General features: G+C 40.2%; 1 protein-coding gene across 10 annotated transcripts in view; it reads left to right on the plus strand.

Moving 5' to 3' along the window:
* The window catches only part of PTPRM (protein tyrosine phosphatase receptor type M), a 500,090-nt gene that overhangs the window by 449,438 nt on the left and 30,976 nt on the right, over positions 1–19,676 (plus strand). For all 10 annotated transcript variants that reach the window (XM_074899184.1, XM_074899185.1, XM_074899190.1 and 7 more), the window contains one exon: positions 18,195–18,292. In XM_074899184.1, coding sequence (XP_074755285.1) covers positions 18,195–18,292 — 98 coding nt within the window. The remainder of the gene's footprint in view (positions 1–18,194; positions 18,293–19,676) is intronic.

The raw sequence follows: 19,676 nt of genomic DNA on the forward strand, positions 1-19,676 counted from the left end.
ACATGGTGTAGTTGGGAACTGTCAGGTTAAGTTTGGACTAGGTGATCTTCAAGGTCTTTTCCAACCTAGATGATTCTGTGATTCTACAGTTATTCAGAGTATTCCTGTTTCATAGCAGAAAAAAGTGAAACACGTGTTCCACTGCCAAGCCATTGCCTAGCTGTGCTCTCTTAAAAATTGTGGAAGGTAAAGATTCAAGACTCTGGTCTTATTCAGATATCCCACATAACCCTCACAAGGGGATCCCTAACCCCTAGGAGTGCTACATGTAATGCAAGATTTGGAAGATACTGGACTTACCCAGTCTGAGAAAATGTTGATGAAAGGAATAGACCATTTAACATACCTGCTATGTGCCAAACAAATTATACAAAAAAGAGCTCTTCATTATACTGTCTGATATTAAACTACAACTACATTGCTTTGTTGGGCTTTTTTTAATTTCCTGTAGTTAGGATCAGAAAAAGCAGCTTTCTTGAATGGCTAGTAGTACTATGTACACAGCTTTTATTGCGTTCAGCTTTGCCTAATCTCAGGCTAACTGGATAAATCGGGACTATTTCTGTTGCTGCCAGTTCCTCTTTCTGAGTCTGCAGTACTTCTGTGAGTAGTCAAAAGGTGTTATGGGAATGTGCTATTTATTCTTTGGGAAATCATATGACATTTTATTTTGTTGATACAGATCAAACTGAGCTAGTACTGGAAATTTAGATGTGGAGAAATGTCACTCAATAAACGTGTAACACTTTAGTAGATGGAAAGTTAGCTGGTAGCATTAGGTATAGCGTTATAAAAATGTCTTAAATAGCACCTGCCAAAAGTGCACAAATAAAGTCTGGTCTCAGACTTAAAAACATATTAAGTGCAACAATGACTTGTTTCTGAACATGGTGAAAATACTAGTGTGAAGCAGGGACAGGTAAGATTATTCAGAAATGGCATGTTGTGGCTGCCGTATATTATACCAAGCCTGTTCAATTCATTTGACCTTGCTTCCTGTTGTCTCTTAAGGTATGTTAAGATTGTGACTGTGAGGAGCAGGAACACCTTTTATGTTTTCATGGGCATTTAATATGTAATGCAGTTCCTGCTACAGTGGAGCTCCAGTACTCGAGTGATTTCTAGATGATACCATAATGTAGATAAAATAATGCATAGAGATGCGTGCTCTTCCAGCCTAGTTAGGTCTGTATCAATAAAGAAAAGAAAATGCCATATGATATTCCAGAGAATAAATACTACATCCCCATAAAACTTTCTGACTACCCACAGAATCACTGCAGAATAGGATGAGAGGAAATGCTAAGAGAAATGATCCGGCTCTAGCCAATCATTGATGCGTATGTGCATATAAACACTTATAAAATATGTATTTTCAAACTGATAATGTAATTATGTGAAATGAGCAATTTTAAAGAAAAAAATTATCTGGAATAATCACTTTTGTTATTACTCGAAGGATGTATTTTTAAGTATCTCTATATTAAACTGGGAATTTAGAATGAAGGGATTTAATTTTAGCTAGCTGTGAGATGCTTGTATGTATTTCATAAAACAATAGGACTGTGACTCATCACTAGTGTACATTGTAACTGGCATGTTACAGGGCAAGTGTTCCCTTCCTTTCCTTTACACTGTGAAAGATCTAGTGCCGACTCCTCTAAATATAGGAGGAGATGGTACAGAAAGCCAGCCACAGCACTGGTCAGTCTCATGGGAGCTATAGATAAAATTTGTACATGCACCTCAGTCACTTAGTAATCTAAGCCTCGTTGAAAGCTAATGGGACTTGAAAGCACTTTGAAAATTTCATTTTGTGAAAGCCAATTTTCACATTTAGTAATGTGCAGGCAGCAGGGCTTGCTGACTGGCTAGCTTGAAGCAGGTAGGATTTAGTTTGTGCTTGAAAATCAGCCAATTACTATTCACTGTGCTGTCCCTTGGCTGATAATGAGAGAAGGCTGTGTTTTTCCTGAGCAAAGGATACAGTAGAAAGGCTCTACATTGCCAGTAGCAGCACTGGGCAGGATTTGTCCCAATAAAGCATTTCAGCTTGCTTTATAAGCAGCATTTTCCTGAAATGTCAAGCTAACAAGATTCAGTCAGATCTGTTTCTTATTGACAATCCATCTAAGGTGAGGAAATAATGAAAAACACATTTTAAATTCATAGCTCAGTCCTGATTAACCCACTTGAGTGTAGCTGAGGTGACTTACTGTGGCACAGTGTTGCTGCATACTATTTTCTTTTTTTTGCATTGTAAGGTGGTATCGTTGCAAAAGGCTAAAAAAAATAAATGGTGGTCTGGCTACAGATCACATATAGATTCTGCATATATTTGTTATGCACAGTGTAGTCTGAAACCTGGGTTAAAGGAGAAACTGAACATTTTTTATTTGTGAATTAAGTTCTGGTAGAATTCTTGCTTACAAAAGGTGTTCTTTCTTACCTGGCTATGAGTTAATTACTACCTCTGCAAACAGCTGGCTCCTCTCTGTGCCATCTCTGAATCTACTACCAATGAGGAATCAGTTCAAATAAGATTTAAAACTGAAGAGGAGGTTTTTTTCCCATACTTCACATTAGAGTAGCCATAGCCTCAGGCTTTCTTGATTGGGCTGTCTGCTCGCTTAACATACTTACAGGGAACCAACCTCATTGGAAGTTCATCCACAGCTTTGTTTATTTGTATGTTGTTGCCGTGTTGTCTGCTTGAGGGTAGGAAGACCTTGCAGAGGGATCTGGACAGTCTGGATCAATGGGCTGAGGCCAGCTGTATGAGGTTCAACAAGGCTAGTTGCCAGGTCCTGCACTTGGATCACAACAAACCCGTGCAACACTACCCGTGTGGGGAAGAGTGGCTGGAAAGCTGCCCAGTGGAAAAGAACCTGGGGGTGTTGGTCGACAGCGGCCAAATATGAGCCAGCAGTGTGCCCGGGTGGCCAAGAAGGCCAAGAGCATCCTGGCTTGTGTCAGAAATAGTGTGGCCAGCAGGGCTTACTGTCCATTTGTACTCAGCACTGGTGAGGCTGCACCTCGATTGCTGTGTTCAGTTCTGGGCCCCTCACTACAAGAAAGACATTGAGGTGCTGGAGCGTGTCCAAAGAGGGTCAGCAGAGCTGGTGAAGGGTCTAGAGCACAAGTCCTCTGAGGAGCAGCTGAGGGAATTGGGGTTGTTTAGCCTGGAAGAAAGGAGGCTCAGGGGTGACCTTATCGCTCTCTTCAACTGCCTGAAAGAAGGTTGTGGTGAGGTGGGTGTCAGTCTTTTCTCCCAATAACAAGCAGTAGGACAAGAGGAAATGGCCTCAAGTTTCACCAGGGGAGGTTTAGATTGGGTATTAGGAAAAATTTCTTCACTGAAAGGGTTGTCAAGCACTGGAACAGGCTGCCCAGGGATGTGGTTGAGTCACCATCCCTGGAGGTATTTAAAAGATGTGTAGATGTGTGCTTAGGACATGGTTTAGTGGTGGACTTGGCAGTGCTATGTTAACAGTTGGACTCTATGATCTTAAATGTCCTTTCCAACCTAAACAATTCTATGATTTTATGATTTTTCCAAGGCAAGAGAGATTTCCAAGGAAGTTTTATCAGGAAAGACAACATAGCTGTATAATTACAATATAGCCCTGCTGAAGATTACATAATAATTAATATTTTTAAGGCTAAAATTAGAAAGTGCATTTCAAATACCATCACAGTCAACACTGTAAGTCAAATGAAATAAAGTGATAAAAGCGAGAATGTGTTTTTTCAGCTCATTAAAGGGGTTTTGTTTAGTTTCAGTGAGATTTTTTAGTGCACAAAGTGTCTGGGGCTGGGATATGCAGAAGCAACAAATAATAATTAATACTGAAGTATGGCAGCTAGAAACCAGCAATTAATAAGTAACACTAAAGCATTTATGGCCAAGTTTTGCCAGTACAAACATCTGTTACCTCTTGGTGTTCTAATTCTGTAAGTCTATAGACCTGTAAGAGACTTCAGTAAAAGTGAATAGAAGCATGGCACTGGGGTACGTTTTACCTTCAGTGCTGTTTTAGTTTCTGGAACAGACTTGGGAGGACTTAATTAAAGCATTAGAAGCATCCCGGTTATATGACATTATATTTCATCGTTATTTTCTTGACATCTTAAAATAGGAAAGACTGATCTGTATGTGTTTGGATAGCTATTGGTAAGTGCTGGGCCCATATGGTTTAGTGATATCTTGACCAGAGTTTGTATCAGACTTAAAAATTCTTCACAGTATTTATAGGAGCATACATACTGTGCCTATGAAAACATTCTCTTGTAGAAGCCTTTAAAGTCAATTTAAGTGTGTATGTTATGGTAGGAAACAAATGTGTAAACCTATTTTGAGATAAGTTATTGCAGAAAGACTGCATGATTATTGCCTGAGTTTTTTTAAGATTTTATAGCAGAGCTTTTTTTCTGGACTTTGCTGGCCTCTATGGAGGCACTAAACACTTAAGAACAGGAAGGGTGAGTCAAAGTTAAATATGTGCTACTGTACTGATTCAGCAAGCCTATGGTAAAGACTGCTCTTGACAAATCAGATTATCAGCAACTGATCAGATCTTGAAAGTGTCTTCCATTCAGAAACCAGCTCATGTCGGGAGGGCAGAGATGAGCCGGCATTCAGCTGTACTGCTGTGTGGCAGTGGCAATGCAATTACAAAAAAATACTGAACTAGCAATTCATCTTGCTAGTTGACTAAATCAGCACAACTGGGATCTGTTACTTTATAGTATGCAGACTATTTTAGATAGAAAGATCAAAACATTTTATTTTGCTTTATGAATAAGTGGAGCTTAATATTACACTCCTTAGTCTTCACCTGGTCACGCAAAGAGATGTCCAGGTTTGCAGAGCTGCTGACCACTGATGAACCTCCTGTGAGGCAACTGAGAGGCTGAGAGAACTGAATACTCATGAAAACCCGATCACATAATGATGCACCTGCAAATTCCTGTTGATAAAATATTGGGCACATTGCCTTATGGAGTAGGGAAAAAATGTATTTCATTTAAGGGAGATGTTCCCTTGCCAGCAGTCAGTGATATTTATAGTTTAAAGTAACATTTAACTGCAGTTTTTTACATAACTTTTTCTGAAAGGTCATTTTGTTCTTACCTCCAAATTCTAGCATGGTTAAAAGAGGAAGTAACGTGCATTTATGGATTATCAGATCACTGGACTGGCAGAGCATTAGTAATTCTGTAATTTTACTTCCTCCTATGAAATCCTCTATAAGTTATCCAACTAACAACTAGTCTGTCACATTTAGAGGTTCATTAGGAAAAGAAGAATTCTTGAATTTTTTTATCTATTAGCTTGTAGTCTGTTCTCCCAGTAATTAATTTTATTTTTTTTTTTAAATCTCTCATTTTACACTTCCATGTGTATTTTGAACAATTACTGCTACATAAGGGGTTTGGGGGGTTTTGACAGTGTAGTTGCAAAGGGATTAATTGCTTTTTGGCTTTTTTTTTGACATGCATCTGTGAATAGGAAGATATTTACTGTATCTCAAGTTCATTTTGAAGAGATCATACATAGTAAAGAATGAGGACTAAAATGCAGCTCCCTCTCCTTGAGTGGTCAAGTTGTAGGCCGTCACAATAGCAAGCAACAAGTTTCACTTCAGTAAAAAGACAGTTGTACTGCCAGCTACTAGAAACTGCAGTAACTATTGGGTGAGGAGACCATTTTATAACCACCTCCTCATACGGGGTGAATGCATTCTCCCAAGCCAATGTCGGGGGGGGGGGGGGTTCGATGTAGCCAGTGATAAACATGTGATTTCACTCAGTCCATGTCTCCTCCTTTGAGGCTTATCTAAGGAGTTTGACCATGCAACTGCAAGGGATTTGCGGGTGCATCCTTCAATACACTCCTGCTTCCTTGCGTGACATTCTTTAGACTAATCCAAAGGCCACAACTTGTCCTTGAGGTTTGCACACACACAAGCAAGCTTTGAGACAATCATTTGACATTTTAGTCTCTCACACCATCCCGTGGCTCAAAGATTGCTTCAGGACCCATGGTGGCTTTAAAAAAGGATAGTTGTTTAGAAAAGGCCAGAAAAGAGCATTTTATACAATCCATCCAATGAAACAGTAATCAATTGTATAAAATATGAAACAATATGTGGCAAAAGAAGAAACATTAACATGACAAAATCACATAGCAAAATAAAACAGAGAAAAAACATCTGTTCGTACAATTTTCACAACTGAAGGTTTTGGCTGGTACACCACACGGGTATATTTAACACCATTTGTTGATGAGGTGGCTATAAATTGCATATTGGTTACAATGTGCAGAATTAAGTGTATTAAACATGGGATAATACATGGTAAAAATAACAGCATCACCACGCCATGTAATATAAAGCGAGATGCACTTAACCCATCGAGCAAGAAGCCATGAGAAGGGATCAAATTCCCAACCTTTCCAGGTCTGAGCAGGGACATGGGCTAATTACATTATTCCAGAAGTTATTTGTCTGACCACCTGACCATTGTCATAAATTTTTAAACAACAGTTTTAATCATTTAATTTATCACAAACACCCCCTTCTTCGGCTAGCAGGTAATTGAGAACCAGTCGACGTTGCAGTATTGCTGTTCACATCTATGTGGCCTGGTCTGCCAATAGATCCGAGGCATGAGCAGTCTCATTGGTGATAATTTTGAAGACAGCTTGTAATCGAATAATGCAATTCAAATTATAAACAGCTTCTCAAGCACTGCTAATCACTTCATTGGGGTTCCAGGTAACAGGCCCATAATGTTGGATGATCCACTGAGGGGTCCATTCATCTTTTCCTCAATTTTGGGCACTACCACCTGTCAGGGTAGTGTAAATAGATCACTTATTTCAAATTAGGTCATCATATACTTTAATTGCTAACCCATCGCCCTGGGTTTGTTGTAATAAGAAAAACAATGTTCTAAAATACCCTATGTAACATATTCCAGTCCAATTTGGAGGCAGCCTCCACTAGGCATGTTGTCCACAAATCCAGTAATGACCTTTTAGAGCCCAGGTTCCATTAGCAAAGGACCCATCCCAAGTTTTGCTGTTGATTGGTTTTTCATAATACGTAGTGCTATCGGGCCCAAAGGGTCCTTCTAAAATTTTAACATTTGTCTTGAAGCTACTGTTGAGGTACTAGTTGCACTCCCAAGCCCCAACATTGAATGCCCAGGTGCAATTACATCTTACATTATCCTTGAACTCTTTATCCTGGGTCGAAATTGCATTGGTGCTTGACCAGAACTTCTCGAGGAATGTTGTGGTCCCATTCTAGTGTTGCCAAGCCCATTGGAAAATCTGGGATGTGAAAGTGTCATTAAGGTTTTCACAAAGTGTTGAAGGTACAAAACCCCCATATCCATCAGAGATATACATAGAGCAGTTAATCATGCTACAATTTGAAAATTATTGGGAGACAGAGTCCATTCTCAAACACTGTCCTCAATTTGTACTCCACTCTCCTTTGTCCCGTTAGGGCAATAAATACCTTCTCCAGGAAAATGGAGTCGCAAGGGATCAGCATCCTTAGTTCAGAATTCCATTCCATTTTGCTACTGGCTTTTGCCCATTAGACTGAAAGTATGTGGTATTTAGTGGTCCAAAAGGATGTCCTGCCACATTACAGTCCCATTTTCCAGAGTCATTTCTACACCACTTAACATCTCCAAGCCCCAGCACGAGGCTTCCAAGTGCAATTAGTACCTCCAGCTTCAGCAAAGATGGTGTTGCTGGTCTGGGACCAAGAATAAGGGAACCTCTGTTTGCTCCCCAAGTGATTATATCACCCCCATTGATACTGGATCATTGCCCCAAGTTGTATCCCATTTTACAATAAACCCATATACAATTACTAGTTCCTACATGAACACCATCTGGTTGGGTTCAGTTCAAACAATACTCCTGTTAGGCTGGATATTGAATTGGCCAAGACATGTCATCTTCCCAAAAGGCATTCTCATCAACTTCACTATTATTACTCGCTAACCATTTTGGAGTGATGGGGGGTGATACACAGGGCCAAGTTTCTAATCCCTTGGGCCCTCCACATACCCAACAGTTGATGAGGTTATAAACACTTGCTAGTTGCTCCGCCAATTGCATAAAATAATTCTCTATATTATTTCTTTCGTCCCCAGTGTTTCTGAGGGAATAACTGATTGTTCCCGGGGTCACAGCCCATACAAGACACCAAAACAACAAGACTGACATTTTGCTCTACAAATCCAGCCTAAACTTATAAAAGCTATAAAGACAATCACAAAAATACAAATGATTAAATGCCCATCTTCCCACATTCGGTTGGGTTCCCACAGAGGTCTTCTGTAAAATAAAATAAAACATTGACTTGCCCTCCTTGGGCTTCATCTATATGGTTAAAATGAGGGAACAATCCAGTGAATGTTAGTTTTGTGCTCTTTTCCCCAGGCATCCCTAGCCTTCCAAGCATATTTATTAAGGGGTTCAGCAGGCACAAGGGGACCGGCCCCAGTGGTTGGCATCTCTGTTAACACTGTCTGTCCAGGACATAAAGTTAGTTCTCTGGGAACACTGGGAGCTTGAGGCTTTGAAGTTAAAACCAGTGGTTTAGGACAGGAGGCATTCAGTCAGGGACTTCTGTTTACTCTGCAGCGATCATTGACTCATGTAACTGCATCCCAGAGGTGCTCTGTTCAGTGCAACTTGTGAGATTTCAGAAATCATTTTAAAGCCCATTAGTCTGTTCCACTGTCCCATTGGCTTGGGGGTAATATGGGGTGTGGAATACCCATTTGCCCACTCTGTACTTCGGTGGCAGTAAAATGCCTGCCATTGTTTGACTGAATAGAACTAGGCTTTGGGAGGGAGCTAAACCAAATTTTTAGAGCCCACGCTGTATCTTCCCCAGTTGCTCATGGAAATGCTTTGGCCTGAACTGGGCCAGAAACTACTTCCATACCTCCTAATACATACTGTTCCTTTCTGATTTTCAGAAAGGCCCAGTATAATCGATGTGCCAAACTTCCCAGAGGGTCTTTTCATCTCTCAAATGGAGGGGGAATTCTTCCACGGGATGTTGCTCCAGCTGAAATACAGGTCCTGCAAGCTTCCCGAGTGATAGGCCAGCCTCTGACATGTGCCTCCTTGTATAAATCATAAGACCCTCTATGGCCATGTTTAACATGTAGCCATTCCAGGAGCCTACCCCAATTTTCCTCTCTTTGATTCTCTTTCCATAAAGGGGCAATTCTGGCCAGCTCGTCTACCCTATTATTCCATTTGCTCACTAGAGTATCCCCTTCCTGTTGGGAGGGCACCCATGCTATCACAAAATCCCCACATTTGGCAATATCTGTGATTTCTTGCCACTTCTCCTTTTGCCACACTAACACCCAGTTTACCTCCCAGTTATTCTGTTCCCAAAAAGGGAGCCATTCTGTGCACCCTTTGAGTACCTTTGCTGTTCTGGTCCTTCCCTCACTATTAAACACGCTCCATCCTGCTCCCAACTCCCATACTTGAGCACTGCCCTTGCTTTCGGTAATTATTTCCTTTTTAGTATCCACATTAAGGCTACAGCCCGATACTTCCACCGTTTGCCCTCTCGTTTAGCGGAGGCATCTGTGAACCACACATTCTGCAGTTTGTCCAAAAAGGACAAAGCAGTTCTGACAACTGAAGGAGGAGGGGTATCCTTCTCCAGAAGGTTTGCCACTTCTTCCTGTATGTTTAACACCTTGGGGGTACCTTTACTGACTGTGAAAACATTAAAATAATGTTCGATTTTAGCATACCATTTCCTCACAGGAAATCCCTTTGGGCTACCCTGTCGGGGGGGGGGGGGGGGAGTTCCTGCCAACACAGGTTTAATTACCTTAAAGGGTTCCCTTAAGACTGTAGGTTGTTGGCGTATGGTCCACTCCACTTCTCTAACAGCTAAACTCACTACAAACAGACCCTTTTCCCAACTGAAATATCGTTTTCCAGCATCCTTAAAACTCCTAGAAAAAAACCCAGTCAGGTGGATAGGACCTCCTGGTCCCTTTTGCCAAAAAGTGAATTGACAGTCCTGAGTGTGCAAACCTCCATTCAGTTTGGACAGGATCAGTGGGATGGATAGGGCCCAAAGTTTGATGTGCGCTTGCTTCAAACACCAAAAGTTTGCAATGCCTCATCATGGGCTGGTGTCCACTCCCAAGCCACCCCTTTCCACAACAGGTTATATAAGGGTCGAGCAGTTATTCCCAAATCCGGGATATGTTTTCTCCACAAAAACAATAATCCTAAATTGTGCTGAAGCTCTTTTTTATTTTCTGGGATCTTTACCTGGTCTAGTGCTGAGAGGGTGTCCTGAGGAATACAGACTGACCCTCTGACACCAGATGCCTAAAAACTTAAACTCACTGGTGAGAGCTTGTGTTTTCTTCTTGGGTATTTGAAGGCCTGTCTCTTACAGATGGTTGATGATTCTATCCTGCACAGTCTGCACTGAGGCCATGATATGTCCCCCTATTAATATGTCATCAGTGTACTGACAGATCTCAACCTCCCCTTATGACGGGATTATTGCCAATTCCTGCTCTAGGGCACAGTGGGCCAGGGTAGATGAGTGTTTATATCCCTGGGGCAAGTGAGTAAAAGTATACTGTTGTCCTTTCCAAGTGAAAGTAGATTGATTTTGATCACCCTCTTAGAGTGGAACCATAAAAAACATGACTTGCACATCAATAGTTGCTAAAATGGGGTGAGTCCGTTCTTGCATGGTTGCAGTTAATTCAACTATGTTAGGTGTAGCAGCAGTCAGGTGGCCAGTGTTTGCATTCAGATGCTAATAGTCAATGGTTAATTGCCATTTTCTATTAGGTTTGCATACCAGCCACATTGGCAAATTATATGGGGAATGGGTAAACACTAGAATTCCCCATTGTTTGAGATCCTCAATCACTGGGGCTATCCCTTTTTTGGCCCCTAATGGCAACGAGTAGGGTTTCAGGTTGGTAATCTTGGAGGGGGTAAGGGTAGGTGCTGCTTGCAATAGGCACACCTTCACCCAGGATGTTTTGGCCAATTGCCTGATCTGGGGAATGCCAAAAGACCATGACTTTCCCTGGATATCACACCTCTGCCTAAATTTCAACACATCTATACCTAAAAGATTCATCTGGAAATATCTTATGGCCACCATGGTGTTGACAGGGTTTTCCTCTCCGGGTAACCATAGTGTCAGTGAAGTCACAGGCATCAACCATGTTTTTCCCAGAGCATTTAAAACAATTAGATTCTCAGATGGGATCGAGATTCCACATTGTTCTGCTTCAGTCTGCATTAGCACGGTGATTTGTGTCCCAGTATCAATTAAAAAGGTTACCGGCCTTTTCCTTGGTCTTACAGAAACTGTAATCAATAAATCCCCTTTTACATTCAAGGTGAGTTGTCTTAAAAACATCTATCCTCTGCCCCACCCCCCACCTTTGGGGAACAGAGGGTCTAGTTTCCCGCCACCTTCTTTTCTCTGGTTGGCTCCTTTTCAAGGTCTATCAAGGGTGGAGCATTAGGGATTGGTCCAGAAGTGACCTTTTGCCCCAACCATTTCTGCATGCATTTTTCTATTTTTTGGGTCAGGAGTCCATCCATCAAGTCCCAAGGAATGCCTTTCTGAACCCCTAGCTGCTACAGTGCCTGTCGAGTTAGGGGCCTCTCTCTCCTGGGATTATTGCCTCAGAGCGACCCCAAGTCTTGGCCCTTCCTGATTGATGGGTTCCACACTTTAACTTGCTCTGCAGCCTGTACAACCGTAGTTTTGGTTCTTTGGGTCAATCCACCAATGGGGCCATACTCTCCCCCAAAATAAATCAATTCCTGAGCTACTTGTCCCTACGTCCATAATTTCCTTCCCAATGGTCAGGGGTCATTATCCCCTCCAGAACGGCCATAACTCTTTCTCCTTCAGGGGTGTTTTGAATCTTCCCTTGTGATTGAATTCCAGTGTGTTTTAGGCAGCCGGTCGGGGGAGTCATGCACTCTGGGTCCACAGGCATCATCATCGGAGAGCCCTGGTTGGGCTTGAACATACGTCATCTGGAGACAGGCCACCTTCTTTACACTTTCCACTAACTGATCCACTGTACCTGTTATGGTGAGGGGATCTCTTTGCTCCAAGGGGTTCAGCACTCTGGTCCAATATGCGGCCCTCTGGGTTAATGACCATGGGACCCAGTGATTGCCAGTAGTTAGAAACACATCCAGACCCATACCCTTCCGCTTCCTTCTCTGAACAAAATTCCATCCCCCCCCCGACAGAGACACGGTCCATACACACTCTGTCTCCGATTTCCTAGGGGTTCGGCCAAAGTCTTTTTTTAATTTCGCCAACTCAGTGGTGGTATAGGGCATGTCTTTGGTTGTAACTTGGGGGAATGGGTCCTGCTTATCATCATAAATATATTCAGTTTTGATCAAAGGCCACAGCGAGAGTGGTTATAATTTTTCTACTTTCTCTCTCACTGCCTGCAAGTCGCCAAAAGGGTAACCAATTTCTGATTTCGGAGATGTCTCCTTGGAGGCCATGTCTGCAAGGAGTTGCTCCTTAAGAGCGGTCTGCAGGTATTTCACCTGATTTCTTTCTCCCTCGAGTTGTTCTTTTAATTCTGCTACTTGTCCCTGAAGAGACCAGGCAAGTCTTTGTAGGGAGTCAATTCTTTGAGATTCAGCAACATGACGACAGTCCCTAGTGTCTACTGCAGCGAACAAACTGGCATCAAGAACAGGACAGACAATTGACTTCCCCTTTCCCGATCTTACTCTCACATCGTTTAACAAAGCACTTGTTCGATCAACCATGCTCTGCAAATTATACCAACTTCCCTGCACCCAGTCCATTCTGGGCACAGAGGGTCTTGCATTATGCTTTTCTAAAAAATTAAACAGCACTTCTCTTCCTGAAGGAACAGTGTTACAATCACTCGTCTTGTATAAAGCTGGGAAGTGGTCATCTCAGGAAGGCAGCACATAAGTTCCAAACACAACACAAACCCGCCTTCTTCCGTTCCTGAGAGGTCTCAGGTATTTCAGGGAACAATACAACACTCTTCATCTCAAGGAGTCATCTTGTATAAAGCAGGGAAGCAGTTGTCTCAGGAAGGCAGCATGTAAGTTTCAACCACAAGCAAGCCTGCACCCTTTATGTTCCTGAGAGGTCTCACATCTCACTCCTGAGAGGTATGCACAGTGGGGCAATACGGCACTCTTATCTCTAGAGATCCTCTCCGTGACGCCAATTTAATGTCCTAATCCAATGTCAGGGGAGGTTTTGATATGATCCCAAGAGCAAGATTAAGACACAAACGAGGTCAAATGCCACACACCCAAACCAGTCTTTATTATTAAAAGTGAAGAGTGGTAGTGACAGGACAGAATAGACGGAAAAGACAGAAATCAAGCAAGCACAGAGCCACAAGAATAGTCACCACCATGGATCCAGCAGCATCCTGTTGGTCCTCAGTCTTCACTTCTTCAGTGGTGGGTGCACACGCAGCAAAGTTTTCTGTTGTCTTTTCAGTTCATCTTATCAGCTGATTAGCATACCTGCCCACCTTTAGTTTTTCCTCTGTTCCCACAGGTTTTTGCTGACTTCATGCTTCTTGAACAATCATCCGGCTTCTGGGGCAGAAATGCTCCCCTCTTACCAGTTCAATGGCAAAGGCGTGAAGTCATTAGCAATACATGCATGGTGTCTGTCGTACACCAGAAAGGCAGTGATAAATATGTGGCTTCACTCAGTCCATGTCTTCCCCTTTGAGGCTTATCTAAGGAGTCTGACAATGCAACTGCAAGGGAGTTGGGGGTACATCCTTTGATACACTCCCACTTCCTTGGGTGACATTCCTTAGATTAATCCAAAGTCCACAGCTTGTCCTTGAGGTTTGCACACACACACAAGCAAGCTTTGAGACAATCATTCGACATTTCAGTTTCTCACATGCATCTACTCACTGGAAGGAGGTTTATGGCGCTCTTTTCAAGAGGGAATTTACCTCCTGCAAATGTAAGTCTTGCATCTCGACAGTCTGCTGCCTCTATCATCACACGCTGATGCCCGTGCACTGTCCCTGGGGGCCTTTTGTAGCTTAAAGGTATCTGTTAATTTTCTGCACATTTCTGGCTTTAATGTCTATCACTGAAATTGGTCTCAGGTGGACCAAACATTAGCTTGTGGATTTGACATTCTATGCTAGAAAAAGGTTTTAGAAGCTATTTGTTCCTTGTTTAAGCTGCTTGCTTTTCTAGAAATTGAAAAAAGACCCACAGATTTACAAGTCCCATCTAAGTGCTGGGGACATATCAGGATTCAGGTTTTACCTGTTTCTTTGTGTGTTTGCTTTATTTTCTACATCTGAAGACTTTTTCCTGTATTCTAAACTGGTTTATCAGGTTCAAATTGATCACATACCCCAGTAGCAATACCAGTTGTTAGAACTGGGTCTCACAATAGCAAGCAGAAATAGAGGCTCTAGAAAGCTCTGTGTACAGAAGCAGCTTCTTCAGAGTTTAAACCATTCTTAAAAGCTGTGTGATTTTCCATTTCCTAATATGTTTGCATTCCCAGAGCAGCAACTAACAACTACTGGTAATACAACTAATGGTTGTGATATATACAACCAACCATTTCTGTGAAGTTTTTTCAATAATGCATTTAATTAGCTGGGGGTTTGGAGAGTTGATTTCTTTTTCTTATTTTCCTTTGCTTTTTATCTTCTGGCTGCAGTATGTTGTTGATTTCTCTTTTTTTCACAGCAGAAGTCTTTGATACCAACTAGTATATTGTGCAGCTAATGGGCTACACTGCAGGCTTACTATTAGGCAGCACAGTACCTTCTCTTCAGACCTTCCTCTCCTGCAAGGGGGCAACTGCTGAGAATAACCTTCCTGCCTATTGTGCACACATCTGTTAAGCTGATGCTTAGAACAATTGTAGGCTCTTTCTCTCCATCTCACGAGTCTCTGGAATCAAATTATTCAGTTCTTCATGACAATAAATCCTCCAACCCTACCTAGCCTCTAATGTTTTTCAATTCTGGCTGGAGACAAGTAATAATTTATTCATATGTCAGAAAATAATTTGAAAAATGCCAAGAAGAAAAGAAAAATAGAGTAGAAAAGAATTACTTTCTGAGACTTTAAGATAGGTTTTGGGGATTTTTTTTTTCCTTTCAGTGTCCTGAACATGAAAGAAGTAAGAATTGGAAAGGAAAAGTATGAAAACACTTGTGAATACTTGAGAAGAGCAGGAAATCCTGTCAAGCACTTTTAATTATGATTATCTTATCATTTGGATAATAAGATTGAGAACAGTATACTCAGCATTGCAGAGTAGGACATTTCTTCTAGAAGAACATTTAGAATCAAGCTTGAAAGACTTGTCAGAGCTCAGCTCTTTCCCTGGCCTGAAAAATACTATTACTTTTTATAAGTATTTTTTTTTCTCTTTTTTTTAAATAATGACAAATTCAAAATCTTTAGAAAGTAATTAGCGTTTAGGATCTCTACCCAGCTAGAATTTGTGATTTCAGGATCTGAAATGTAGGAATCTTTAAATCACGAGACAAATTATGCTGTCTGTAGAAAAAAATAAATAAATCAGGAATAAATTTTTGCACAAGGTTATCCTAGAGCTGTCAAAAAAAAAAAAAAATTGTTACAAGGTGGGGCCCAACCATCTTGCATCTCGAGTGAATCTGTAGGAAAGAAAACTGAAATAATACATAAAGAAACTTGCTACATTGTCCCTCAGTTTCTGAAAAGATTCTGTCTTCTTGCAAGGGGAAAAGGACTGTGTACACAGAGGATCTTTTCTCACCTTTCCTACAGCTTTACTGAAAACATATTTAGATGAACAGTCTTGAAACTTTGTATAATCCCATGATGACAGAATGCAGTGGAGCCATAGATTTTCCTCATTAAACCAGGTTGTGAATCAGGATTCTTGAAGCAATAATGTTGTTATTTTTTGTTCTTGATCAAGCTTAAATAATTTTAATAATGTATCATGAACTTGCAGACTCTTTACATGACACTACTCTGTGGAAAACTGCCTTTCCCTAATCCTATTTTTAGCTACACTCCTTTAAAGATGATGACAATAGTAATTGTGCTGAATATTTGAGATTTGAGAAGAAGGGAGGAGCTATATAGAGATAGTATTTTCCTACAGTGAGTAAAATAGTCTCCTTCCTTTTACCAGTAGGAGAGGTTGGCCCAAAACATTTCAAATGCATTTGTGACTTTAATTGTCCAGAAAGCTATATTGAATTCTACATTATTAAAACACAAGCAAGCTAAACTTTGTCTATAATGTATATTAATTATCTTACTGTGACAATCAAAATTGCACTTGGACGATGTCTGTGTTACATATCCAGGACACTTACGTAGATGTAAAATGCTTACTGTAAATTTCCATATGGTGGAGAGTGATTTAACTCTTGTCATACTTCAGAATGAAATCTCACAAGAGTATCAACTGCTCTGTACTGTAAATTAAAAGAAAAAAAAAAGGTGTCAAATTTTGCAGCCACAACATCAGCTTGAATTTGGTAAATTCAGAAACTGTAGTTTTAGATTCTTCTGATATTTCTACTTTGAGATTTTGTGACTTTTTTGTGTTCTAACAGTCATAGCTTCCTGCTGTTTTAAATTACTTTTTCTCCTGTTCTATGAACTACCAAAGCATGTAAAAGACAAGTTGAGTGACTATAGAGTAACCTGTGAAACTAACTATATATGCAGCATTTTTCTAAGTAGATAAAATAAGGAGAATACTTAACTTCTTCAAATGGTCTATGCAAATTATGAATGATAAAATTATCCTTTGAAATTGCTGAAAATAAAAATAGCTTTAAAAAATTCAAAAATTTTAGACTATTACCATCCTTTTTCTTGAACTTGAGTTCTAAGTAAGTTACATCATAGCTGTGATGTTATTTGCGTAGTGACTTCCCTAATAATATCACAGAATCACAGAATGGGTTGGGTTGGAAGAGACCTTCAAAGATCTTCTAGTCCAACCCCCCTGCCATGATAATATAGTAGTAATGTATTACTACATTTTTCACTAAGTACTTCACTTTCAGAGTGAAAATTTTATTTTCAAAGGGAGTCAGAGTACCAAAAGATGGGTGCCAGACTACCCAAATATGTGAATGTATGGTTTTGTAATGATTTATAGTGAGTGTTGGTTTCTTCACTAGAGGAACATTTAGGCTAATACATTATCCATTTGTCCTCCAATTAGCTGATATAAGGCATTCCTCTAAATAAGCCACTAATTGTTTACTGCGGTTTGGCATTTTATTAATGGATTCAATATGGATCTTAAGTTTATAGTACCTGATAGTATTTTAAATTTATTTATTCTTCTGGTCTCAGTGATTTTAAAGCAGCGGTTTAAAGTTGGGATGGCATCATGGGTAAAACATGCAGTCTAGAAACATACAGGACCAGGCATACACAAAGTGATATGGTTGTTCTCAACATTTTACATTTCTGTAACATTTCCTGAGGGCTGGTACCCACCTTTAGCACAACACTAGAGGAAGCCCTGTGTGTTTGTCTACAAAAGCACACAGGTTGTTGGGGAAAGCACTGCAGAGGACATGGTTGCCGTGGCATGCCAGGGTTCTTTACTGCTTTCTGCACTGTTTTGCGAAGTGATACACTGCAGCAAAAAACTATAACTTCTGTCTCTCTTCAGGAAGTACAATTTAGGAGCTGGGGTAATTTGATGGATAGTGTATACTAAGAAAAATATTAGAAATCAGAAAAGGCCACATAGTCCATTGAGGCTCATTTCATTCCAAATATACCTTCCCTAGGTTATCATCCAGTTGTTAAGAGAAAGAGTAATGTTACCCATTTTTTATAATTCCACTTCTGGGTATTACAGAGATAAATACCTAAATGCTAGAGAACTAACTTTCTTTCAGAGCACTATTTCAGGGGAAAAATACTTAAATGCAGGTAGGTTGGATGACAGAAAAGAAATTGACCCTAAATGAAAAACATAATGATAGTGATATGAATATATGTGTATAGTCACAGTTTCTCAAAGTTCTCCAATGACAAGCTTTCAATCATGAGACTTCCAAATAGTAACCTTTCCTTTGATTTATTGTTTCAGGACCAATGCAGGAGACAATATATGACTTTTGGAGAATGGTATGGCATGAAAACACAGCCAGCATAATCATGGTTACTAATCTCGTAGAAGTGGGAAGGGTAAGTGATTTTTGTATATAAAAAGATGAAAGAATTCCAAGGTGTTTGCTTTTGGAAATTAAATAGCAGACCAATATGATGCTTATATACAGAGTATAGCACATAAAATATTTATGACTGCCTGTGCTAAGAGGTTCATTATCAATTATTTTTAAACATGCCTTGGATGCTTGGCTTTGATAACATTAGCACAACGAAAAGGTAACTGATAAAGCTGCATTCTGTACAGCACAGCCTGCATAGACTGCCAAAGAGGAAAAGCATCATAGCTTTGTATATATCTCAGTCATACTATTTCTATTAAGGGAAACCAGGGAATTGGTTACAGAACAAGATATGGTCATCTTTTTTTGAAGGGAGGCTGAGAGGAGTAATTCTGAAACAGATTTCTGAGAAAAGTAGTTAAACTATGTAATCGCATATTCTTCATAGTATATTAGTCTAAATACCTGGTTTGTTTGGTGTTTCTTTCCTATAAGTCTTCTGGACTAAAACAGAAGAATTAGCTTTACGCATTTGTACACTAAATTTGTTGACCAGGAGGTCTTCTTCAGGAGCTGAGTAGTAAAGGAAAGCTTGAGTTACCTGGCTGATACTGTGTACTTTTCTTTCGTTGCTTAATAACTTCTAAAGTAGTTCTCCTACTAAAGTCATTATGGCTAATTTTGTTTTCAATGAGTATTTAATGGAACTATTTTCTTTGTTTCTCACAACCATCAATAATTGAGTCTTTTAATTTACTGCTTTGTCTATGCACTGGTGTCTTAGTTCTCATCTGGGATGATTTTTTCAAGAAAATTTGCTTGGGAACTGGGCATATAGCTTTCATTTGGAATAAAAAAAAAAAAAACAAACAAACCACCTCTGCTTTTATTGCAACTACTGCAATTATTGTAAATAGAAGTGTTGAAATAAGAAGCCAAGTGCACATATCTTGGTGTGAGCCACATGGTTTTGAGAGATATTTTTAATTTCATGCTGGTGGAGTGACTGATACCCCTCTGCCCTGTGGCATTTGCCTGAGGAGAGAAAGCACTGTTTAAGTGGTGTGAGTCAAGGTGTCGAATCTTGTCTCCTTTTTAGCAAGTCCAGTTTTACACTCTCAATTTATTCTTCCTTATGTCCTTTGTCAATTGTTAATATAAACCCTAACATTTAGCTATCTGCGTGCCCAAGCCTGCCAACAGATCAGGCACCAGTATTATTTATAGATATAAAAAAGATGGGATTAGTGACTGCAATTAACACCTGCTGCAGGAACACATGTATGACTAATTGCAGAGACAAAAAAAGGATCATGGAGGCTACTTTAAAAATTCAGTCCCTTGAGTGAGGAAGAAGGTAGAAATAGTTGGATAGTCACATATCAATTCAAAATGGATGG

The sequence above is a fragment of the Athene noctua genome, chromosome 2, assembly GCF_965140245.1.
Source record: "Athene noctua chromosome 2, bAthNoc1.hap1.1, whole genome shotgun sequence".
In the NCBI taxonomy this organism is placed as follows: Eukaryota; Metazoa; Chordata; class Aves; order Strigiformes; family Strigidae; genus Athene; species Athene noctua.